The 26,987-nt window shown below is 41.9% G+C and overlaps 1 protein-coding gene across 1 annotated transcript; it reads left to right on the top strand.

The window, feature by feature from the left end:
- The first annotated feature begins 210 nt into the window (after nt 1–210).
- SFTPB (surfactant protein B) lies at nt 211–25,993 on the top strand. Its single transcript, XM_077469574.1, has 11 exons — nt 211–358; nt 4,719–4,849; nt 5,260–5,331; nt 8,897–9,022; nt 10,786–10,938; nt 14,182–14,268; nt 15,819–16,002; nt 18,529–18,668; nt 24,990–25,070; nt 25,462–25,569; nt 25,859–25,993. The coding sequence occupies exons 1-11, from the start codon at nt 280–282 to the stop codon at nt 25,892–25,894; spliced, it is 1,197 nt and encodes a 398-aa protein (XP_077325700.1). The 5' UTR covers nt 211–279; the 3' UTR covers nt 25,895–25,993.
- Nucleotides 25,994–26,987: the final 994 nt, after the last annotated feature.

Below are 26,987 nucleotides of genomic sequence, written 5' to 3'. Positions count from 1 at the left end.
AGTGTTTGATTCTCCTATCACTAAGTTCACAGTTATTGTGATCAGAATACAAATTAAGAAATAAAAAACAACCTGAATATACTTTTAATCAACCCTCAATAAATATCTGATAACTTTCTATGAGAAGCAGAGATCTGCAGAATATGTGTGGTCTGTACTGACACAGCAACAAGTAGGTGACATATGACTCAGAGACATTGGGAGATGTGGGAGTGTCACAGTGTTCTGGAGGGTGATTTGCATCGCTGGCTCCTCCAGCCTGGGTATATAGGGTCACCTATGACTGGGCACTGCCTATTCCACCTCATCATGGAAAGGACTCTGGTGAGCCTGTTTTGTCTCCTGGCTGGCATTGCAGGTGAGTGACTTCCACTGAATATGCACTGTACTATGCTGATTATCATGAGTATTCAGCAAAACTTTTTCTCCTGCTGGCCTTTTATTCCTGCTGGGTTTTTTATTTTGTGCACTGCAAATGAAAAAGTACTGTAAATTTAGATTTTTTTTTTTTTTTTTACAAAAATCATGGTTGGGTCTATGAAAAAAATAAAATATGTTTATTTAGATACTTAGAAAATTGTAATGTTTCAAAAAATTCAAATTTTTTTTTTTTTCATAATTGTGGATTTTTATTGATACACTAACAATTTTCTGAGTCTCTAAATAAAGTTATTTCATTTGAATAGACTCAGCCAAGCCTAAAATAACCCTTTTTACCAAGGTAACTTGATTACAAGGGTTCCTTTCATTATATTCATTTTTTTGGTTTTAGTGACAACACTGAATTGGTGAGTGGATGTTTGGATTATTAGCATTATAGGAAAATTCTTATGCCTTATGTCTTTGATTTTATTTGAGTTTATTTACTGAAATTAACCAGTATTTGTTTCATAAAAATGTCACTTCATATGCATATTAATAGATAATTGAACCAAAAATGTCACTTATATTGAATAGAACAACATGAGTCAAAGTATTTTGTGTTAGTGATAGGTGAAGATATATTTCATAGTATTAATCATCATCCACTTTAGTTGTAAACATTCATGAATTGATAATAATAACACTAGGGCTCAAAAGTTAAAGTTAAAAGTTGTATATATAAAGTCAATACTTTTTTTTTTTTAATTTTGCATATAATTTTGTTGCATTTTTTTACTCATCTGTGTCCGAATAGGGAGATTAACCTTCACTACCTGCACTGCAGATGCAACAGGTGTCAACGAGTAAGAGGCTATCTTTAAGGTTACATTCACATGGCAGTTTAGTGTTACTGGCCTCAAAATGTGAATTGAGTGGATAGTTTGCTGTATTCAGAGGCGGCTAAATGGCAACACTGTGCTACGGTGGCGTACAAACTGCACAATTAGCTTCAGCCAGTTTTTTTGTGGCCAAAACTCAACAGAAAAGCCTACCATAGACATACTGCCTGTGACCAGGAGACTCTATTTGCATGTGCCTGCTTAGATAAGCAGTTACGTGTGAACAGCAGAGGCAGCAGCTATTGACTTGTATAGAGCTGGGATCTCCAAACTACGGCCCTCCAGCTGTTGCGGAACTACACTTCCCATGAGGCATTGTAAAACTCTGACATTCACAGACATGACTAGGCATGAAGGGAATTGTAGTTCTTGAACACCTGGAGGGCTGTAGTTTGGAGACTTCTGGATAGGGTACAAATCTAGCATCTGCAGTATATATATATATATATATATATATATATATATATATATATATATATATATACCTACATTTTTAGTCATTTCATTTACCTATATGTCCCACATTGTGCAGGCAGCTGGTCCCGGAGAAATCTTCACTGTGGGGATGCCTGTCCTCTTCCTGTCTCTGAACTTCCAGTGCTGCAATAGTTAACAGCTCCAGGTCTTCATGCAGAGCAGCAGTACGGATGGTTTGATGGGGACACATCCCCTCCTTCCTTCTCCTTCACTGATAAATTATTTTTGTTTTAATAATTACAGGGCTTGTGACATGATCTGTGAAAGGGGGAGAGAATCCTGTGACTGATTAGACTCTCCATCATTCACAGATCATGCTACAAGCCTGCTAATCAATGAAAAAATGGAGGAGGAGGAAGGAGGGGATGTGTCCCCTTCAGACCATCTGTACTGTTGTTCTGCCTGAAGACCTGAAGCTGTTAACCATTGCAGTGATAGAAGTTCAGAAACAAGAAGAGGACAGTCATCCCTACAGGGAAGAGTTCTCCAGGATCAAAATGCTTGCACAATGTGGGACATCCTTCACTACTCGTAAGTTAGGATGACCAGACATCCCCGGTTTGCGGGGACAGTCCCCGGAATGAGGACACTGTCCACGGACCAAGTCTGTCCCGGTTTTGTGAAATTTCAAAGACAGTCAGTGCAGAATTAAAAAAATAAATTCTGAATTACACCCCCCCCCCCCAGCTCCACCGCCCCTACTAGCTTAGGGGGTATATTTTTTCCATCATCTGTGTCCCTATTTGTATTTGATGATCATATACTGGTCAGAACGGAGGGGCCATTTCTTCAGTTTGGGAGCCAATCAGTGACTCCGGCGGACTCGAGGCCCACCGGTTTCCACTGATCGTTATGTACATAGACAGGACGGTGGTCTGTCAGTATGGAAGACAGGTACAGGGATGTATGCCTTCCCTTTAGTAAAAGCACCCCCTACCCCCACAGTAGGAAAACACTTGTTAGGCACCCATTTAACCCTTTGATTGCCCTAGATGTTATCCTCTTCCCAGCCAGTGTCATTAGTACAATGACAGTGCATATTTTTAGGACTGATCACTGTATTAGTGTCACTGGTTCCCAAAAAGTGTCACTTAGTGTCCAATTTGTCCGCCACAATATGACAGTCCAGCTATGAGTCGTTGATTACCGTCATTGCTAGTAGAAAAAAAAATGTCCCCGGATTTCATTTTAAAAATGTGGTCACCTTAACGTAAGTGATATGACTAAAGCTGTATACATTGTTTTTTCTTTTTAGCTACACTTCAGTGTATATGGTTAATATCCATGGTCTAGGCACAAGTGCATTGTGTTTGTGATTCCCCTGGTCACTCCATCAAATGGGGGAAATACTAGGATATCTACCTGCATACACAAAGTTTAAAATAAAAGGAATTTCCAGGACCATTGAAAACCTGAGCAAGGCCACTACTATTCCCATAAACATTTCTTGCCCTGTTGCTTACATTTTCCATGACTTTAAAAGCTAGGTGAAAATGCCAATGTAGCTTGTTGGTGGGCCTCCATGTAAAATTGGAAATTTTGGTTTCCGAGGACTGAATCCTGTGCCATTCAGTGTGGTGTGAATAGCACTGGATCACACCAAAAATAATGCAAGCACTACTTTAAAAATGTACGGCAACTGGATCAAATGGTACTGCGGTATCATGCGATCCAGTGCAGGCAAATGACCTGCGTTTGCTAACTGTGTCTGGGGTGTCATTAGGATTACATCGACATCTGCAGCAGATCGCAGACCCTGTGCATTTTGTACATGGTGTGGGAAAACGCACATGGAATGTGGGTTTCTTGCACCATGTTCCGCTGTGAATGAGCCCTTTCATTAGAACAGCAGTGCAGGATGCAAAAATGATGCGCAAACCAATACAAACTATAGCAAGGAAAACTTTGGTCAGTCCACCCGAAACTGATATTTTATTTTTTAGGAATTGCTGCTGTTGGTGAGATATCCTGTCCTTCTGTGGACAATATGAGACTTTCCACTTTCTCTATTAGGTTTTTTTAGTTTATTTTTTAATATGGAGACACCAAAAGGAGATACTGGACCATGATCGAGGGGAACACCAAAATCTCCCAGATAGTCAGGAACAGATTCAGAAACTATGGCAGGAGAGCTCACTGTTTGAATATTCAAGCCTTAAAAAAAAAAAAAAAATCAGTGGCTGACTAAGTCAATGATGCTCCATCTATAATGAAAATATCACTTTTAAGTGGACCAGTCCATTCCTAATGGACTGACCTGACTGATTGCATCATTAGTGCACTTTGTAACAGTAGTAATGCCGTGTACCAGAGTCCATCGGACAATTCGATCGTGTGTGGGCTCCAGTGTACTTTTTTTTCCCAAAAGTCTGGCGGACCTAGAAATAAGACTGGCATCAAATTTGACTCGGCTTTTAGAGGACAGTCGGGTCATCTGTGTGCTAGTCCGACAGACTAAAACCGATGCTAGGGCAGCTATTGGCTACTGGCTATGAACTTCCTTATTCTACGTCATCACGTTCGAATCTGTCTGACTTTTGGAGTGATCGTGTGTGGCCAGGTCCGTTCGTTTGAAAGTCTGGCGGAACTCAGCTGCAAAGTCCGTCGCATTCTCCGCCGGACCAAGTCCGTTGAAAAGGCCGGTCGTGTGTACGCGGCATTAGGGCTTTTCTACTGGCGAAAGGCAATAGAGGTGCATGATGTCGCTTGTTGAAGTTATCCAGGAGCCCACCATTTTCACAAATATTGAAAATGACATCAAATCAACTGATTGAAAAACAAACCAAAGGGACACATACATTTATACATAACAGAGGAACTGGTCATTTAAAAATAGAGTTTTGAACCACCTTATGATCATACAATTTTCAAAAAATTTATGTCACCTTCTATTGACTGTCATCCTTTGTAGTCACCTCTGTAACTTCAGCCTCCTCCGGTATTTTAATTAAAACATTATATTATGTTTTCATTCCACAGCTGTGTCTGGGAAGGTTCTGGTGAAAGATGGATGTGCCCAGGGTCCAGAGTTCTGGTGCCAGGATTTGGCTAGTGCCTTTCAGTGTGGAGAAGTGGATCACTGCAAGCAGAATGTATGGAAGGAAGAACTGGTAAGAGCGGAAGAGAAAATTAGGTCTTGTTTAAGGCCAACTTAAAGCAAAAGGGTGGCCCGGAACAGGATGCTTGCTTTCATTCTCTAATTTGAAAAATGAAATATTAAATGAATCTCAATTTATTTATGCATTCTAAACACTTATTGCATCAACTATTTGGTGTAAGGGCCTGTCTAAACAATTCATTACATTTTCATGCATCAGGTAGGATATAATGGCATCTGGACTAATTGTTCTGAAACAGAAAATCAGAAGCCTAGTTGTGCAGTGTCTTTTCTCTACTTCCTAGGTCAGATTCACAGTTTTTATTTAGAATGAGGTCTAAATGTAGGTGATGGGATTGATATCTTCTCCTTAGAAGACGTCTAACAATAAATAATGCCCCTGTCTCTTTTTCACATAAACAGGACCCAGTATGCCTCCAATGTAAGCAGATGGTCTCATTATTCATCAGCATGGTGAAGTCATCTCATCTCCAGGTAATACAATGGCCACAGCAAGAGGTTCTTCAATGTGCACTGTTTAGAGTGGATGAAGGAATGTGTTAAATTTGTATGTATGTATGGGCAACATAAAGCCTAGATCTGGAATATTAGCAATTGGGCTCTTGGACGTTTACACTTATGGTTGGGGGTGCAGTAAAAACAGACAGTTGGGGTGTATTCCCCCTCCCGTATCCCCTTAAGCTGTAAAGGCAGCTGGATGGAGGTGTACATATGCCACTGGCCACAATGCTTTGTTGTGAAGCGGTGGTAACAATTTTATCATCTGCTGGGTTCGGCAGTACCACCGCTAAATGCAACTAATTTCAGTGAATGGGGCCGCACAGGAACCATGTGTGATGCATGCAGATGTGGCACAATAATATGGAGTTTACAGGGTTAAAACAGGCCATGAGGTGGCAATATATCGCCTTCTCACCACCTGTCAGACACCTCTAAGGAGCGATCCACCACAGATGATAGCTCCACATCTAAACTTAGCCCAAGTTTAGAGCACAAAAGCCGGTGTCCTGCCAGCATGCTGCAGATTTGGACCATTGAAATCAGAAAATTATAACCGCGCTCTCCCATATAACAAATTCTAGTGAGAAAAATTAACCCCTAAAGGTTATAAGAAAAAAACACAATAAAGTCAAATAAAAAGTGAAAAAATAATAATAACCCTAACGTGTAGACAAAATACTGTGTATGAACAATTACAATCTAGTGAAAAAATATACAGTATAAATTAATAAATAAATGAAATAAGAAATATATTATCAGGGATCTCAAAGGGTCATCACACCGGGACACCAACTCATCTTTCCACACGGTTGAGCCATACTGGGGCATGCCCCAGACGACATCATATATGACGAAACGGACGTAGGGTGGTCTCGACGTGCTTGACGCTATCACGTGACATTTGGGCGTTCGCTTTGCCGGCCGGCATTTTAACGCTGATTTGACCTTTTATGTTTGTGAGTATGTTTTCTACGATTGAATAAAAGATTTTATTTACGGATTTACGCTATGGGAGTTTCTATTTTACATTTATGAATGGCTCAACCGTGTGGAAAGATGAGTTGGTGTCCCGGTGTGATGACCCTTTGAGATCCCTGATAATATATGCCTATTTGATTTGGGATTTGGTAAGCGCGCATTCTTACTATTTATCAGCACGGTGTTGGTGAAGGAAGCTTGTTACTGCACCTGTACTGGATTTCCTTTGGAGATATATTTTTGCTCATTGGACTCACGTTTATGACTACAGTTCTATGAGAAACATTTTTTCTTTGAGCACTTTATGTATTATCTATGGTGTCTGTGATTGTTTTGTATATTTAATGCACTTTATGGATTGTATGAATTCATAACTATTTCAATATGTTTCTTATTTCATTTATTTATTAATTTATACTGTATATTTTTTCACTAGATTGTAATTGTTCATACACAGTATTTTGTCTACACGTTAGGGTTATTATTATTATTTTTTCACTTTTTATTTGACTTTAATGTGTTTTTTTCTTATAACCTTTAGGGGTTAATTTTTCTCACTAGAATTTGTTATATGGGAGAGCGCGGTTATAGTTTTCTGATTTATATGGTTTATGGGTGTGTATCACATCATATTAATCGCTGCTTTTAGGTATTTGGATTCGTTTTTTTCATTTTTATATTATTTTTAGCGCAGTATTTTCTCTTGTTTTTTTGTAAGATTTGGACCATTGTCTGTGGGGAAGCAGTGCTCTCTCTGTAGAGGCCCCAATGCCCCCAGTGTTAGAGCCAGAGAACTACATTCAGCGAAAAGCAGCTTTGCCAATTGCAGAGCTTTAGGTGTAACTCAGAAGGGGGCAAATGTTGGGCCTCTGCAGAAGGACCACTGCTTCCACAAAGAAAGCCAGGGTCCTTATCTACAGGATGTTGGCAGAGAACAGGCTTTTCTACTAAGGCTGTAGCTGCTTTAGAAAGAAAACAAACTAACACATTGAACATGTTTTGTTTTGATGTATTTAGACAAATTAAATGGAATGTTCAACTGTGCGTCCCCATTCTCTGGTTCAGGGACGAATCTTTGCCTGAATTCGGTCCTGAAACGGAGCTAAAGACGCCCGCGTTTCTGTGCAGTGCGCTCCGCAGCCGCCCCGGAGATATATGAAGCTGGTTCACAGAGAGCCGGTCACATTCTCCTGCTATGCAAATTGGATGCGGGGGTGTGAACCCAACCTAAAGCCTGACTTTTGTAAAACAGTAATATAATATTGTAGATGAATGCCAGGCAACCTGGCCAATTTGATATAAGGAAATTTGGAGATACAGGACTTTTAAGGTACCTATTTATAAAGATAACACACTACAATTATATAAAAAAAAGACATATATTGTTTATTTGAAAAAAGTTAAAAAGAAGATGTGGCGACTGCAATGTTTCCTACTGTCATAAGTCTATACACACAACATATCATAGACTGAAGGAATCATTACACTCAAGTATATAAAACATTTTTCGACATGTTTCACTGATGTGGCTTCTTCAGGAAAATGGACGTAAAGTATTCATTCTAGATAAAAAAAATGTGTAACTCACTCTAGATGTATAAAACGAAAAGACAAAAAACAGATAAACAAAGTTAGTATATTATACATATCAAAAAACACAAAGTATACATTTTTGCACATGCGTGACTATATAACCCCCACACCAAATAAACTCCCTGAAAACAATCCCTGCAAAAAGACATGATGCTACATGTTCCCCCTACCTCCAAAAAAGGGGAGCGTAAGGGTCAATTCCAGTCAGAGAAAACTCCCCACAGGTCTCATCGCCCACACAGCCAACAGAGGTCCACAGAAAGGCCAGATTGTCCGTAGAGAGGGATAAAATTAATAAATGTTTCTCTGCAAGGTACAGTAAGATGCCTGCAAAAATATTTAAACAATTAAGAACTTATACATCAAAAAATGGAGGGGGACAGAGGAACAGTCCAAGACAGGCTCCAAAAACTGACCTCCCACTCGTTGCTAAATTGAAACATCTAAATTATTTTGGAAGCTCGGGTAAGCCCTATAGAGAGCTACTACATTGCCATGAAAAAAGACTTCACTACCCTTAACTGACAAATCTAAGAGAGAAAATTAAAAGAAAAATGAAAAAGAAACAAAGACAATAAGGTAGGCAACTTTGAGCCATAGCCCATTATTAAATCCATTTAAGTATAGCTGGTAAGTCTAAAGAATAAAGCCCTCACCTTAAATGTCACCAAAACTCCTATATCGGATGCCCCCAATGAGCCCCAGGGGGGAGGTGGCCAAAATGGCCAACCAAATCCCCAAGCTGGTACACGTCGTCAACAGACAAAATCTGGGAATTCAATTCACGTGCCTAATTGAAAAGATATGTATTAAAAGGAATACAGGTTAAGCATGGGTCCTTAAGTTTCCTTATATTTTTCAACTTTGGGATGTCGGTACTGTATATTTTTTTGTATATTTGGAACTGATCCTTACCCAATACCTTTGAATACCTGGCCAATTTGATGTATCTGTCTTGCCACTTCAGAACTCCATCAAAGAATTATTGCACAAACAGTGCAATTATTACCCTTTTAATCTATTCCTGGACGAGTGCAAAAAGCTGTTGGATCAATATGAAAGTGCCCTGATCGATACCATGGAAAAATGGCTGGTAAGAACCTACAATATGTTGCTTTTACCATGAATTTGTCTACATAAGTGACTTCATAGTTGTAAAGTCTAGCATGGCTGTCATTTGCCAAAGGCTCAACTAACTTGAGGCCTCCTTATCTTGTTGTTTTCTATCTTTGTTAATACACAGCTTTTATTAAAAATAATACTCAATGAATCCACCATGAGGGTCTTTGTATAAGCACTTCCTTTAATAGGGTAACAACTATTTCCCAGTTCTGTTCCTGAGTTCTCACCCTGTCACATACTTATCTGGTGGAAACTATAAGCACCCTTGCCAACACACATTGAGCAGACATGGTCCACCAACGGGTTATCCATGCAGAGATATTTTGTTCCAGCAAGTGCATGAAGATGTGAAGCGGCTGAAATAGACCGGACAAGTCTGTACTACAGATAAACCAGTTAGGGCCATGTTACATGAACAGTTTTGGTGGCAGTGATCCTAATCACTCTCTTTAATGCTTTCATGTCTAGGAAAACATTTATTTGAGTCAACTTAAGGCCTGTGCTGTAGTGATTCTAGTGGTATCGGTTTATACCGTACACTAAGTCAGGGCTCAAAATTTCAAGGCCTGAGCTCTTAGCCAGGCCTTAAGAATTACTCACCACCAGTTGCCCCACCCAATCCCTACCCTGCCCCGCCCCTAATTTAATTACAAAAATAAAAATCAACAACAACTTAAACAATATTAACATAAAGCATATCAGTTCTCATCACTTCACCCTTATCAGTGCTCATAAGCCCCCAATGCAGCCTATGAGTACCCATAAGTGCAGCCTCATCGGTGCCCATCAATGCAGCGATCACAGGGCGGAATCAGGAGGATTGCCGGCCGGAGGCGGGACTTTGACAGTGGCTGTTGTTTCATATACAAGCTGTGTCACAGCGGGTGATCCCTGCTCTGTGTGAGCTGGTCAGCTAACCTCCTGACAGTTTCCTGGCTGATCGTTTCAGATGCCCTTTGAAAAAGACTGCACCACTTCTGCCAGAAGTGATCAGCCAAGAAACTGTAGGCCCAGTCTGTCCCTGCTCCACACTTGCCCTCAGCTAATTTTCACTTGCCAAATGCAAGGAGGTGAGTGGAAATTTTGAGGGCTGCACTAAGTGATTGACTTTCAACAGAGCATGGAGCTGGCTTCAGAATTCTCCCACACCCAGTATGGCAGGCTAGCTTGCAATACACAGGTTGAACAAACAAATCTAACAAATGTTTTCTATAATCCTTCATATTGGTACAGTGGTGTAGTGGTTAGCACTCTCGCCTAGCAGTAAAAAGGGTCGCTGGTTCAAATCCCAACCACGACACTACCTACCTGGAGTTTGCATGTTCTCCCTGTGCCTGTGTGGGTTTCCCCCGGGTATTCTGGTTTCCTACCACACTCCAAAGACATGCTGGTAGGTTAATTGGCCCTAGTATATGAATGGGGACCTTGGATTATGGGTTCCTTGAGGGTAGGGACCAATGTGAGTGTGCAACGTATAGCAACAATTGTAGACACTCAGGATGTACAGGTGTCTTTATTCAACCTTACTAACTATGTAACTGGATGTGTTGACCTTAGCAACTAATTAGCTTCCAGATGTAGTGATTGTAAGCTCATGTGCTATATTTTGTGTAGCAGTTGCCCAGTGGAAGAGTCATGTTTGGAAACAGACCTATGCGCTAGAGAAAAATTAATAAATAGGCCCCCCCCATTTTATTTTTATGAATTATGACCTATGAATGAACTGTATTCCAGAATCCTACTTCAGTCTGCGCTAAACTCGCCTTGTGTTCTCACGACCAGTCTGATAACTTGAAGCTGGAGCTGCTAAGTGACTCTGTCTTTCTGGAAAATATATTGTCTGTTGTCCGTGAAAATATACAGACTATGCATGACAAAAACACAGAGGTAAAATATTTTATTTTATATATTGATGTACAGTAAAAATCCTTCTGTGACCTGCTGCAGAGACGCAATTCCAGTGAACAATGTTCCCACCACTATGTTTCACAGTGGGGATGGTGTGTTTATCATAATGTGTAGTGTTTGGCTTATATCAAACATGATATTTAGTCTAATGTCCAAAACTTTAAATTTTAGCCTCATCAGACCATACAATTTTCTACTAAATTAATTTAGAATCTATCATGTGCCTTTTGACAAACTGTAGGTGAGATGTCATATAAGTTTTAGTTAATAGTGACTTTCTTGTTGCAACTCTCCCCATAAAGCTGCAACTGGTGAAGAACCTGGGAAGCAGTTGTCATTTGCATATATCAAATGAATCTCGCCGACTGAGGCTTGTAACTTCAAATTGTCATAGGTCTCTTGATGGCTTCCCTCACTAGTACCCTGCCTGCATGGTTGCTCAGTTTAGGCGGAGAGCCTGTTCTTGATAGAATTACAGCAGTACCACACTCTTTAAATTATTTAATGATTGATTAAACTGTCAGTGGACGTAGATACATGATGTTCGGGGGAATAAGAATATAATTTAGTGTCTCTTTAAGGTCTATAGATTCAGAAAATGTAGTCTGTTTTCATTTCTTGAAGACACAAATGCCAGGTCAGAACAGATACCCCTAAAATGGCTCAATTTTGGAAAATTGACAGTGCATGATATTTATTAGGAGGCATTGTGAGTTTTTGGAAGTTTTAATTTTTAGTCACAATTTTTTGGAAAATTAAGAAATGAACTCCTTCACGCCTAAGGGTAAAACAAATCTTAATGCCTAAGCACAACTTTGCAACTTTGACATGTGTTATTAAAACCGTACATATCATCAGAACTGCTTTGTGCATCCAGGTTGGTTATATCAGTTTTTTTTTTTCAGGACAAATTGGGCTTTTATTTGGGGGTAAATGGTTATGGATATCTCCTGATTTTTTTTTAATTATCAAAGGAAAATTGGCCCAAAATAATCTGATCTTTTTTTTCTGCTTATTACAGTCCTGATTACTGCGGTAAGGAAATGACGCAAAGGCTGCAACATGCAGATGTAGGTTCAAGAGACAGAGACATTGGGGGTTATTTACTAAAGGCAAATTCACTGTGCCCTTACATGTGCACTGCAAGGAAATAAGAAAAAAAAAACAGCATTTTTGCTTGCCTATGATTGGATGATAAAATCAGAAGATTCCCGTCATTTCAGATCTACAGCGACTGCATATCCACGTGCACTTGTAGTGCAGAGTGGATTTGCTTATAGTATATCAACTCTATGGTTTTGCCCCTGTGCCAATAATTAGTAAGACCTCATCTGGAATATGCAGTTCAGTTTTGGGCACTGGCCAATAAGATGAATGTTGGGGAACTGGAGAAGGAAAAATAAATTGCTAAGATGCATGGAGGAATCCACCTATGAGGAACGATTAGCTGAACTGAATGTATGCTTCCTTGTGAAAAGGTGTTTAAAGTTGATGTAAACCCAATTCATGAAATTTGAGTTTGGCACATATATCTGCAGTGTTTTGTTACCTCTCTTAAAAGCACTGAGTCCCGTAGCTTTCTCCTGCCCCGTTCTTCTGTTATCAGCCTGATAACATCTTACACATTCTCCGAGACGGGAGATAGAAGTGTGTGTCGGGGGGAGGTAGATAAGCAGTGAGCTTACCTTCTAAGAGCAGAGCTCTGCACCTTTCTTTCTTCCTTTGCCTATGAGAAGAGGGGGTGTGTGCCTTTTCTCCAATCAGCTTTCTTGACTGTATGCCAATAATCCACTCCCAGTGCTGACCAGGAAGAGAGAAACTTTAACAGGACGTGCACTTTCTAAAGGATATATACAGATGAAGATAGTAGAGATACATGTAAAACTTATTATATATGGAGATTTGTTTCCTCTCTGTGTATCATCTGAGGCTGTTCACTTTACTGGGTATATGTGAGGGTTTACATCTGCTTTAAGGGGCATATGATCATCATGTATAAATGCATAAAATGTTCCATATAGTGAAGTTGCTGCAAAGTTGTTCACTTTAAAATCACTGCAAAAGACAAGAAGCATTTCTTGTATCTGGAGGAAAATAAGTTTAACCTCCTCATACAGAAAAGCTTCTTCACATTAAGAGCTGTGAAAATGGGGAATAGACTCTCAGACATTAGTTTTATCCAGCTCAGTCAATCTTTATTTTTTTTTTTTATTAAGCTGGCTACATTCCTAAATGCACAGAATATAACTGGCTATTAAAATGTATAAGTAATAACACCAGAGATTGTTGATCAAAGGAATATTCAATTGCCCTAGAAGATCAGGAAGGAATTTTTCTCCCCTGTTGGAGCAAATTGGGCCATGCTTTATAGGGTTTTTTTTTGCCTGGATTGTCTGTAAGGTATAAGATTCTATATATATATATATATATATATATATATATATATATATATATATATATGGAAGTTTTCACTTTTACTTATTTAATCTTTTTTTCTATTAGTTTAACTGTAACTTTTATCTTTTTTTTTCAACCTAATCAACTATGTAACTAAAACATGAAAAAAAAGTTAATAATGTATATAGGACCTGTGTATATACAGCTCAGTAGTGATTCTCAATACAACTTGTGTGCTATGACACATTTATGTATCATGGCAGTACAGGTGATCAGTTGTCTGTGCATTGACCACATTCTATCAGTGAGAATACAATGTCCTATTCACCCATCCTCCATTTGGAGGATTGTGGTACGGAAGCCATAGAAGTAAGAGGGCAGGCCCCATCTCATGTGCCACCAGCAGGAAACACTGACTGAATTATGTTCACTGAATACATCCACTTCAGTGTGTGCAGCATTCAAGCACTTAACTATAGACTTAGTTGGCCATGCAACTGCTGTGGGGCCCAGAAGTACAGAGGGCCCAGCCCTTTTTATACAGGCAGCACTAGCATTTAGCACAACAAATAAATACATTTATATCTTCATTGGGGACCTTTATAAAATTGCTATGAAAACGGTATGTTTCAATAAAGAAATTCTCTTTGAGATGGAGTTTACTAAGGTATTGAGGCCATTGATGGTTTTGATATGGGGTCCCATCACACATTTTTATTGGCCTAGGTGCATCTTAAATGTACTCAGCTGACTAAAGTGATGTTTCAGCCCACCTCAAAGAGGGCCTTCATGCAGGCTATTTCAATACTTTTCATTGTTTTGCAGAATATGAAGGAAGACTGGCCAATTCCGAAGCCAATGTGTTGGATGTGTAAATCATTTGTCTCTAAATTTGAGGCAGCAATCCCAGTGGTATGTATTCCACAGCAAACCATGCTCTGCTAGACCTCTGCAGTTGTAAGAAAGCAAACCTCTTTGGGTATTGTTGTTACCACTATATTTATCATTGTTGCAACCAAGATGCAGGAGCTGTACTCTAAGCAGTGGATTGAATCTTGGCCTAGCTTAGCAATGTACAGTACTGTACTTCTTCATGGGCATTAATGAAAAATCACCCTATACAGATGTGCTCATTGGGACCAGCCTAATCTGTAATGTGCTTATCATCAAACCTCTTAATGACAGTATACATTGCTATGTCTATTTTTTAAGGCACTACTGTAAACCCACCTCCTCTACCTCAGCTGCAGGTTTTTCCTAGCTTCTACCAGCCCCACGTACATGTTATTTAGGAAAATTATGAAAGCCACACTTCAAGATGTATACTATAGTTGTACTACATGGCCATGCTTAGCCGCCTAGAGCACTTCCTCTGAAGATTTTTCACTTTGAATAGCCTAAAGCCCAAATTTGTAAAAAAAAATAATTTTAACAGTTTATGGAAAATGACTTACCTTTCTCCTGGGTTGAGATGAAGTGTTTAACACTCATCTCTCGCTTGCGCTGGAAATCTTTTTTTCCTGCCCTGGAGACGGGATGATTTGGCCAGTTATGTTCCTGAGGACCAGTCCCCTCACTGACCTTTGTAGTTCTGCTGCCTTTGAAGCCTCTGTGATGAGGCTCTCACAGCTGGAACATAAGTCTCCACCAGTAGGAAGAGTCCACATAGCAATGCCGCGGACATCAGTAAAAAGGACCCACTGGATGTAAACAAGAGTAGACGAGGCTTGGGACCCAAATGTCATGCGGCTGTGGCTTTAGGTAAGTAAATAGGGCTTATGAATTATTTTTAATGTTTCAGCGAATAACTAGATGGGTTGGAAGGAAGGGTGTTCTTGCTTTGCCAAGAGTTGGGCTGTAATATTAGTTATCCATCTGTACTGACTTGCCAAACTCTAAGTAATGTGGGTTTTGTTCAACTTACATTTTTTTGTGAATTTATCTCTTGAGATAGGGGCATTAGAACCATTTACAAAGTTCCAACACTTCCATACTGTAAACTTCCGAAACTTCCATACCATAAACTCTGAGGACATATTAAGGCCTTTGTAAGACCTGGTTCTCAGTGCTGTAATAAGGCATCCTATGACAACCCCTATAACAGCACCCTGAAGGCAAACAAATTGCTGAATGCAGGGATTTGTGTTGAGTGCACCACTAATGAGAATGTAAACAGTACTATTTCCAAATGTGAAGAGGAGGTTTAACGCACTTTGTAGAACACATAGGTGTGAATGGGCCTCTCTAAACAGAAAAAGTGGGTATTATATGAAGGTTATTAGAGAGATCAGATTTTTTTTTTATAGCTGGAAATTTGATATCTGCAATTTTAGCGCCAAGGGGCAGGGGTCTACAGTTGAAACCAAGTTTTGTGTCAGACCTTCAGAAGAACTTTACAAGCCTGTACTAGTGACAGGTTCTCTTAAAATACTGCGCATAATAAATGTTGATTTTGCTTACAGAGTGCCATTGCAAAGAGTGCCTCAGCTCTGTGCCTAGCCCTCCCGGGAAAGATTGCTGGAGTGTGCCAGTGTCTGATTGAGAAGTACACAGTTATTATACTGGATACCATACTGGGAAAACTGGGCCCAAAATTGGTGTGTGGACTACTACTCATGTGTGCTACTGAAGAGAACTGCGAGGCAGGTGGGTGTCAGTATGACCACATACAGTCAGTCTTAATACTGTTAGGATAACAATGTTTTTTTATTTACTTTCAAGAAGGTTTTATAGAGCATTTGTCTGATGTAAAAGGGTGTATTATATGTAAATGTCTTAAAAGTGATACAAAAAGACATAGACCTTTACCAATTATGAAGGACGTTGCAATAAAAGAAGAATAAAACACAAAGCAAGTATATCACCATCATCATATAACATTTTCAATGGGAGCCTTTTAATTCCTTCAGCATGTATATGTATTGATACCCTCATAATCTGCTCCATCATATGTTTTGAAACAAACTTTCCAAAATTAGCAGCCTAATCAGCACTGCTACTGTTTTTTAAGTTTCACCTTTATGTCAAAAGTGTACAGTTAGACCTACTAAGCACAGGCGTGAAATGTATGTATGGCACTACATCACAAATGTAGTGCATAGATATGTGACAAGCTTGTAATGCACAGCAAAGATTGCAGAGTGCATGGGTCATGAGTATGTAAGGTAAAGCATACCATGCAGAATGCAATGGGCAGGAGTATGTAACAGTGTCTTTTACATTGCTGACGATTGGGAGGAAAAAAAATGCCCCAGAATCCCTGATCAGTGAAAGAAAATGCTTCAGCCTTATTGGCCAGTAGGAGAAAAAAAAAACACCTTGTCATTGGTGAGCAAAAAGATATAAAATACAGAGGTTGTTGGTCCATGGGAGGAATACTGCACCAGTGTTGTTGGACAATAGGTGAAAGGATAGTCACTTTCACTTATCATATATAATCCCATATCCCTGCTCTCTCTTTTCTCCCCTAAGTATATGATCATTGGGATATAGACCTTGTTAGGTATAAGAAGGAAGTACATTGCATCATAAGAAATAGATGAGGCATCTGGACCCTTAGCTATATTGTGGTTCTAGTGAATTCAAAACCTAGGACTATCTATGAGGTAGCGCCAATTACCCCACCCTAATACACTACTAATAGGTGAAAGGATGTTCCAATGTTGGTTGTCATTGGGAGGAAGAATGTCCTGGTACCGGAAGTCCAAGGGAGACTTGCATCAGCCTGTGTGCTTTATGAAAGGTGGTGCAGTGTGTTATTACAATATAGTACACAGTTTACTTTGCTTTTATTGATTATTTTTATTTTATTAAATGTCACAAAATGTTGAGTTTTTAAATTATTTTATTTGTTACAGTTTTTGTGAACACAAGACATGAATACATTGTACTTATTAAGTATTACATTATCTTCGCCATAAATAAATTCGTTTGAAACAGCTTCACATAGACCTTAAAGGCTATAAATGACACCATAGAACAGGGATATGCAATTAGCGGACCTCCAGCTGTTGCAGAACTACGATTCCCATGAGGCATAGCAAGACTCTTAGAGCCACAAGCATGACAGCCAGAGGCAGAGGCATGATGGGACTTGTAGTTTAGCAACAGCTGGAGGTCCGCTAATTGCATATCAATGCCATAGAGCAGTGATGGCGAACCTTGGCACTCCAGATGTTTTGAAACTACATTTCCCATGATGCTCAGCTACACTTCAGAGTGCAAGAACATCATGGGAAACGTAGTTCCAAAACATCTGGGGTGCCAAGGTTCGCCATCACTGCCATAGAGCATTGCCGCACTCTGTGGTGCATTGACATGCAGTGCATTTTTTATGCAGAGCACACAAATATGATGTGGAAAGGGCACATAGAAAACAATTGTTCCTTTGCGTTTAGTCTGCCTTGATCTATGTAGATCAACATACCTGTGATTTTTAAAAGCCCTGTGTCACTACCTCTGCTTGCTGACCTTGACACCGAAAAGATTTTTAGTAGATTTTTTTTTTTTCATCAAAGCAGATAAAGGATAGCCTGGAGCTTTAACATGTTAATATAATTTCAAAACTAATTTTTTAATGTTTTAAAATCCAGTCTGTTTTATTCTGCCAAATGTTGTCTGCTCATCATATGGAACTGGATCACTTATGCTGTACTGAGCCTGACTTGAAATGGCTGTATGGCTGTCTAGGTAAAGTTATGCCGCGTACACACGGGCGGACTGTATGGCCTACTTAGTCCGTCGAAACACATTTCAGCGGACAGTCCGCTCGTGTGTGGGCTTCACCGGACTTTTTCAGCGTGCAGTCTGGCGTACTAAGTATTTCGGAATTTTCGAAATTCTGTCCGTCATACTTTGGTTTCAGCGGACAATCCGCTCGTCAGTAGGCTAGTTCGACGGACTAAGAATGGCGCATGCTCAGAAACGATTTACACGGCGAAAGGTTGCATTGCTGTGTATTCGACTTCCTATTTCTAGTCCCATCGTACGTGCTGTACACGTCATCGCGCAAGCTTTCGACGGACTGTTTGGCTATCCGTGTGTGGTCAAGTCCGTTCATTCGAAAGTAGGACGGACTGTCCGTCGGATTGTATGACGAACTAAGTAGGCCATACAGTCCGCCCGTGTGTACGCGGCTTTAGAATGACTTTTGCTTTTCTGCTTCTTTTCTAGATCTAGAATACGACATCACCTGTGAAACCTGCCTGGCTGTCACCTCCCTCGTGAAGCCAATGGCTAAGGAAAATGTGACCCAGGAGCAGATCACCAAGTCACTATCCAGTGTGTGCCCCAAACAGCAGGGCTGGAAGGAGGTGGGTAAAGACACAAACCGTGTTCCTACAGAGTAAAGGTTTCCAGTATGTTCACTCAACTTGACCCCCTTTTCCATTTCGGTCAGTGACACCAAGCAATGAACTGACATATGAAGTACCACAGCTGAGCTGGAGTAAAATAGATACTATAGTGTGTTTCCTGCTTTTATGTGTTTTTTTTCTATTAAAGAGTAAAGTAGGATGAACACTTATGAGAAAAATGTTACCTTGAATCTCAGAAGATTCTTTGACACTATGGCAGTGGTAAAAAGGCACCACAAGCATCAAGTTATCATACAAATATACACTGCCTTTTCTGGTCTTCATCTGCTAGTGCTTTAGTACTTCCAGAGTCACTGATCTGAGTCAAGAAATTTTCACATTCAAGTCCAACAGAAGCTTGGCCCAACCAGGGACTCAAGGAACTGAAGCCATGATCACAGCCTGCCATGCTGTCAACTAGAATTTAAATTAAAACTCTTACAAATCTAAACAATTCAAAATGAGTATGTGTATATATATATATATATATATATATATATATATATATAAAATAAAACACAAAAAAATGCATATGCAGAGAATATATTCAGTGTAAACTGAATTTCAAACCAATAAGTAGTACCAGAAGTGACACTAATGTTATATGAATATCTTTACATCTCAAGTAGAGCATGGCCTTTGGTCTCTTTCACATGAAAAATTGAGTTCAATGTGTTGCCTTACTGACCCAACTGGGCTTTTCCAGCAAAGATTTTCATTTAATGTAAGTAGCCTAGATCTGCTAATCATCGTGAAATGCTCTTTTTTCTATTGCCATTATCTCACCTTGTGCAGTTTTCCCACCATATGGTTTTTCATGTTTGTAGCATTTTTAAACTGTAAAGCTGGCCATACAAGATTTTTCTTGTTTAGCCAAGCAGATTTCCCCAATAGTGATGGACGAACGTTTCGCCCGGCGGTCGTTTCGCGGCGAATTTCCGACTTTCGCCGTCCGCGGGTTCGAACGCCTTTTTCCGTCGTTCGCCCCGGCGGACTTACGTGTTTAATGTATACAAGAACTTTAACCTTTCGTGACACGTTTATCATGTGTTACAGGACAACCAATTGAGACATGACAGCTCATGGACACTTGGACATTCCCCCTAACCTATAAATACACCCGATCCGGTGGCCATTTTACATTCTTTCTTCTGTCACTGTAGGGAAAGGATCCTGTGTGGAGTAGGGACAGAGAAAACGCTAGCTATTTGGTACACAAAAGTTCTTTTCAGGACTGGTATAGGTGTTAGGTCAGCAGCCTGAGTTTCTTTTGTCAGTTTAGATAAAGGGACAGAGCGCTGTATGCTGCTATTTTAGGGACAGCTCAGCCAGATTAGTCTTTCTTCATCATCATCATCATCATCATCATTAGCTGTTACTATCAGGTCCACAAAAGAGCTGTTCCAGCTAATCGTTCCAGCCTACTCTTTTTTGCCAATTTGTATAGGGACAGGCAGGAAGCAGTGTGTCAGGCAGTGAGGATAATTTTAAAGACTTGCTGTTACTATTAGTTCCACAAAGGTTCTTTTCAGGACTGGTATCAGTGGTACGGTAATAGGCTTGTACACGTATAATATTCTTTCTTCCAAATATAGAAAGAATATTATACTTGACTGCTGCCCTTCTGCTGCAGTCTGCTAATCATTCACAACTCACTTGTTCCACAAAGCTCTTTATCAGGACTGGTAACTTGGTCTGTCTAGGGTGCTACGGTACATAGGCTTGGGTGCGGTACAGTCTGCTGTTCTGTAAGGACCGCTATCGGTCCACAATACATAGGGTTGCCGTGCACTACTGCTGACCGCTGCCCTATACTGCAGCAGTCCTTCAGCGGTATAGGGACTGACGCACAGTCTGCTAAACACTAATACACAACCTGCTTGGTCCACAAAAGTTCTTATAAGGACTGGTAACTTGGTATAGGGTGCTACGGTACATAGGCCTGAGTGCGTTACAGTCTGCTGTTCTGTAAGGACCGCTATCGGTCCACAATACATAGGGTTGACGTGCACTACTGCTGACCGCTGCCCTATACTGCAGCAGTCCTTCAGCGGTATAGGGACTGACGCACAGTCTGCTAAACACTAACACACAACCTGCTTGGTCCACAAAAGTTCTTATAAGGACTGGTAACTTGGTATAGGGTGCTACGGTACATAGGCCTGAGTGCAGTACAGTCTGCTGTTCTGTAAGGACTGCTATCGGTCCACAATACATAGGGTTGCCGTGCACTACTGCTGACCGCTGCCCTATACTGCAGCAGTCCTTCAGCGGTATAGGGACTGACGCACAGTCTGCTAAACACTAATACACAACCTGCTTGGTCCACAAAAGTTCTTATAAGGACTGGTAACTTGGTATAGGGTGCTACGGTACATAGGCCTGAGTGCAGTACAGTCTGCTGTTCTGTAAGGACCGCTATCGGTCCACAATACATAGGGTTGCCGTGCACTACTGCTGACCGCTGCCCTATACTGCAGCAGTCCTTCAGCGGTATAGGGACTGACGCACAGTCTGCTAAACACTAACACACAACCTGCTTGGTCCACAAAAGTTTTTATAAGGACTGGTAACTTGGTATAGGGTGCTACGGTACATAGGCCTGAGTGCAGTACAGTCTGCTGTTCTGTAAGGACCGCTATCGGTCCACAATACATAGGGTTGCCGTGCACTACTGCTGACCGCTGCCCTATACTGCAGCAGTCCTTCATTGGTATAGGGACTGACGTACAGTCTGCTAATCACTAACACACAACCTGCTTGGTCCACAAAAGTTCTTATAAGGACTGGTAACTTGGTATAGGGTGCTACGGTACATAGGCCTGAGTGCGTTACAGTCTGCTGTTCTGTAAGGACCGCTATCGGTCCACAATACATAGGGTTGCCGTGCACTACTGCTGACCGCTGCCCTATACTGCAGCAGTCCTTCAGCGGTATAGGGACTGACGCACAGTCTGCTAAACACTAACACACAACCTGCTTGGTCCACAAAAGTTTTTATAAGGACTGGTAACTTGGTATAGGGTGCTACGGTACATAGGCCTGAGTGCAGTACAGTCTGCTGTTCTGTAAGGACCGCTATCGGTCCACAATACATAGGGTTGACATGCACTACTGCTGACCGCTGCCCTATACTGCAGCAGTCCTTCAGCGGTATAGGGACTAAGAGTTTTGTCACAGGGTGATTTAAAAAATGACAGGCAGAGGAAGAGGCAGGCCCTTCCGCAGGGGTGGTAGGGGTAGGGCAGGAGCAACAGCCTTGAGCCAAAGTGGGAAGTTGCAGAAGGTGCGTTCAATTACTTTAAAGGACGCACCAGACTTGGTTGAGTGGCTCACTCAGCCTTATTCTTCTGCACCCTCCTCATCCTCTCGATCTGCACCCTCTTCTTCACTCTCTGCTATGTGCACCCCCAAAGACACTACCACCAACAACACCACCACCACCACATACCTTCCGCTTGAGTGCAAATGGGGGCCTTCATGCTCCAGTGTTTTAATAGGGACCCCCGTATAAAAAGCATGAGGGTCAAGGACCAGTACTGGGTGGCAACGTACTTAGATCCCCGGTACAAACACAAAATGGCGGAAATGTTACCGCCGTCGCAGAGGGCTGTCAGAATGCAGCACTTCCAGGCCTTGCTTCGAGAAATGCTGCATTCTGCTTTTGCGTGCGCTGGCAGAGGAGCAATTCCCACTCCCAGAGAAGGATTTGCGGGTACCAATCCAACAGCGCCTGCAAGAAGAGGCCGGTTTGAAGATGTGTTGGTGACTTCGGATATGAGGTCATTCTTTCAGCCGACCCATCGACAGGTGTCATCCGGATCCAGCATCAGGGAACGCCTAGACCGTCAGGTGTCCGACTACATTGGGTTAACGGCCGATGTGGACGCTCTGAGGAGTGATGAACCCCTAGACTACTGGGTGGGCAGGCTTGACCTCTGGCCAGAGCTTGCCCAATTTGCAATCGAACTGTTGGCTTGCCCCTCATCCAGTGTCCTGTCCGAAAGGACGTTCAGCGCAGCAGGGGGGATTGTGACCGATAAGCGTACTCGCCTAGCTCACGACAGTGTTAACTACCTCACATTTCTAAAAATGAATGAGGCATGGATCTCGGAGGAATTCAACACATGTGATCAGTAGACCATGTATATGTCTATAAACAATTTTTGGAATCAAGCACACAGACCTTCTTAATTCATTTGGCTCACTTCCCTGACCCAAAAAAGCACACCGTACTATATGCCCCTACCCTCCTCTTTGAAGAGGTTGAGCGGTGTCATATTTCTACTGGGGCTGCTTATTATGAGGGGTTCCCACCATCCCTGTGCTGTGCTGACTTCCTCCTGGGTGTTCTTATTATGAGGGGCTCCCACCATCCCTGTGCTGTGCTGACTTCCTCCTGGGGGTTCTTATTATGAGGGGATCACACCATCCCTGTGCTGTGCTGACTTCCTCCTGGGGCTGCTTACGGTGCTGCTGTCAGCGCTGTATGTCACGGAGCTGCTGTCAGCGCTGTATGTCACGGAGCTGCTGTCAGCGCTGTATGTCACGGAGCTGCTGTCAGCGCTGTATGTCACGGAGCTGCTGTCAGCGCTGTATGTCACGGAGCTGCTGTCAGCGCTGTATGTCACGGAGCTGCTGTCAGCGCTGTATGTCACGGTGCTGCTGTCAGCGCTGTATGTCACGGAGCTGCTGTCAGCGCTGTATGTCACGGAGCTGCTGTCAGTGCTGTATGTCACGGAGCTGCTGTCAGCGCTGTATGTCACGGAGCTGCTGTCAGCGCTGTATGTCACGGAGCTGCTGTCAGCGCTGTATGTCACGGTGCTGCTGTCAGCGCTGTATGTCACGGAGCTGCTGTCAGCGCTGTATGTCACGGAGCTGCTGTCAGCGCTGTATGTCACGGAGCTGCTGTCAGCGCTGTATGTCACGGAGCTGCTGTCAGCGCTGTATGTCACGGTGCTGCTGTCAGCGCTGTATGTCACGGAGCTGCTGTCAGCGCTGTATGTCACGGAGCTGCTGTCAGCGCTGTATGTCACGGAGCTGCTGTCAGCGCTGTATGTCACGGAGCTGCTGTCAGCGCTGTATGTCACGGAGCTGCTGTCAGCGCTGTATGTCACGGAGCTGCTGTCAGCGCTGTATGTCACGGTGCTGATGTCAGTGCTCTGTATTACGGTGCTGCTGTCAGTGCTCTGTATCTCCTGCACCCTCTTGTTTGCCTACCCTGGTCCCTGACCTTCCCTCTCCTCCATTGCCTTCATTAGCTCCATAGTCCTGAATTGTCAGAACAATTTCCCAAATAAAAAAAAAATGCTTGTAGTTATCGATCCCAAATTCACCTCATACATGTATTATGCTATTGTCCAGGTGGTGGGACTACGTGCTACCCCCTAATAATTACCCCGTGGCCGCAAATTCGACCTAAAGGTTTGCGAAATTCGCCTCCCATTGAAGTCAATGGAGCCCGCGGCGAACGGTCGTTTTCGCGAACGTTTGTGTCCGTTCGCGTTTCGCGTTCGCGAAACGTCCCGTCGGAAGTTTGTCCATCACTATTCCCCAATCCTAAAAAGCATGAATCTGCACCAGAGCCTGTCAGAATACCAAATCTGCACCAGCGCCTGTCAGAATACCAAATCTGCACCAGAGCCTGTCAGAATACCAAATCTGCACCAGAGCCTGTCAGAATACCAAATCTGCACCAGCGCCTGTCAGAATACCAAATCTGCACCAGCGCCTGTCAGAATACCAAATCTGCACCAGCGCCTGTCAGAATACCAAATCTGCACCAGCGCCTGTCAGAATACCAAATCTGCACCAGCGCCTGTCAGAATACCAAATCTGCACCAGCGCCTGTCAGAATACCAAATCTGCACCAGCGCCTGTCAGAATACCAAATCTGCACCAGCGCCTGTCAGAATACCAAATCCGCACCAGCGCCTGCCTCTGACTGGATGCAAGTGCTTTTGGGCTGAGAATGTTCCACTGGGCTCCCTTCTTTTTTTTTTTTTTTTTCAACCCTAGTAGCGTCAAGAGGGCCACCCATGGAACAAATTTCAGTCATATTTCAGCAGGAATTGGCCTAACTTTTGATTTGTGAGGCCAACCTAATACAGAACTAAACACTTATTCTTCATCCTCAGAACCCAGTTTTAAAACCTTTTATTCTAGTAAAAATGCAGAGCTTGTTAGAATCTCATGTCTAATATACAGGAAGAATACAATACTTGAATGTAATTTGAAATGTTCCTTGCAATGTACAGAAATGTTTATGTCCTTCCCCAGTGTCATGTATTCCTGCAAGAGCACCAGAAAGAACTGTCGCAGCTTCTCCTCAAACCGTGGGACCACAAGACAACCTGTCAGGTATATGAGGCAATACAGGACTATGTATGTTTAGCTTTTGAGATGAGCTCATTTCACAATATTATCTGCTACATGTTTCTAGCAGACCATCCTCCTTTTTATTCTAGTTCTGTATTGAGTGGGAAAAGGGTCACAAAAACATTTGTTGGCGTCTGCAGCCAAATTGTAAAGATGAGTACTTTCTATTTGTGCTGGTGATCATTACCACTGGGACACAAAGTTGAAATTTCTTAAATGTCACCAGAACAGGAAATGAGGGGAAAATACGCCCCTTGGGAGGAACACGTAGCAAAAACTCACTCAATTCAAAGCCTAAAAAAAATAAAATAAAAAAAAATGTTGCTGGGTAAAAAAATAAAACTTTAGAAAAACCCTTATGTTCTTCTTGCAGGTAGTTGGAGCCTGTCCTGCAGCTTCTAAGGCCATCACAGAGGATTCTGGGTGTGCAGCTGGGCCATCCTATTGGTGTCAAAATTTGGACAATGCAAGAGAATGCAATGTGAGTAATTAAAATCTATAATAATAATTGGGAGACGACGACTGTTGATGTCTTCTGAAAGTGCTAGTTGCCTGGCTTTTATGCTAATCGAATGGCTTCAATACTTTGAGTTGATCTGAAACAGATATGCAGATTAGAAGTTCTACCTTCATTCCTACTTTTATCTGTATGTTTGTTCCAAGGCAGTAACTCGAATTACCAAAGCCAGAGATAGCCAGGCAATATGTATCCAAGGGGTGGGGGTTATCAAAATCAATTGTGTAAATGAAATGGATATTCTCTTTTCCAGGCCATCGGACACTGCCTGGCCAACGTATGGCACTAAAGGACCCACTTTCTTCAGAGCACCTTACAAAGCACTTTGTGAACATGAGCCTTACACTTTCCTGTTTTACTTCAATAAAATACTGTCTGGTTACAATCACCCCAACGGTGCTGTCATTATTACCTGCAAAACCAAAAAGTATCCAAAACGTTATATATTGTGGGATGCCTGTCCTTAGATGTAGCTGCATTCGTTTTCTTTTTTTAAGGCTGTATATGCCTTAATTTTCACCTCACGATCCAGCCAGTAAAACACTTCCTGTCCTAGGGCGTTTATGCTCACTGTACATACTGAATGTGGAAGAGCAGAGGTCACCTTAGGACACAACTACAAAACACCACCAACTCTCCTCTTCTTTAGAACATAGGGTGGATGTGTATTGCATAGGCAGAAAGCACAGGAAGTTTTTCGCTCACAAGACCTTTGTCAGGATCAACTGCCATTTTTTGAACAGATGTAAACTTAGGTAAGGTAACATAGTATATTTAACAGACCAAATTAAGAAAATAAGAGAACTGAATGGTTAGGGCTTACATTAGTGGCAAAGCTAGACAATCTTTCACCTGGGCAAAAGACTTCAGAGTTCATATTTTACAATATTATTTTTTATAATTTTTAGGAGCCCTGTTGGGGGGCTTTGGTAAAATGTTAGGGGTCTAAAAAATCCTGCGATGCCTCACTTTTGAGAGACAGATTCCCCGGCTCTCTGCAGCCTCACAGGCATCAGTCAGGAAACAATGTAACTATGTATAATATAGCCTATGCCCGGACGATCCGTTCAGGTCTGCCTGCCAGTTTTTTAGGCGGACCTGAAAGGACACTCCATAGAGGTCTATGGAGGGACGAATTTCAGCGGTGACATGTCTGCTGACATCGGACCCAAGCTGAAAAAGTGTGACGGAGGAAAAACCTACTTTTCCATCCGTCTGTGGATCGGTGACGACAGACTCTACGGTCCGTCATCATCCGATTCCCCCATAGAGGAGAGCGGCGCTCTGACAGGTCCATCCCTGCACAGTGTGCAGAGACAGACCTGTCATCTTCCTGCTCAGCGGGGATCGATGGAGAAAACCTCTGCTGAGCAGAGCGGGTG

This window comes from Lithobates pipiens, unplaced genomic scaffold, assembly GCF_037356315.1.
Source record: "Lithobates pipiens isolate NorthernLeopardFrog02 unplaced genomic scaffold, aLitPip1_a1.2 Scaffold_8, whole genome shotgun sequence".
NCBI lineage: Eukaryota > Metazoa > Chordata > Amphibia > Anura > Ranidae > Lithobates > Lithobates pipiens.
This window is presented reverse-complemented; position numbering and strand designations above follow the sequence as displayed.

Bases quoted from the DNA above. Each gene is read 5' to 3' on its own strand.
- SFTPB (XM_077469574.1), top strand. From the start codon at position 280: ATGACTGGGCACTGCCTATTCCACCTCATCATGGAAAGGACTCTGGTG. The intron at 359-4,718 runs GTGAGTGACTTC...TTCATTCCACAG, and splicing joins TCTCCTGGCTGGCATTGCAG to CTGTGTCTGGGAAGGTTCTG. The intron at 10,939-14,181 runs GTAAAATATTTT...ATTGTTTTGCAG, and splicing joins TGCATGACAAAAACACAGAG to AATATGAAGGAAGACTGGCC.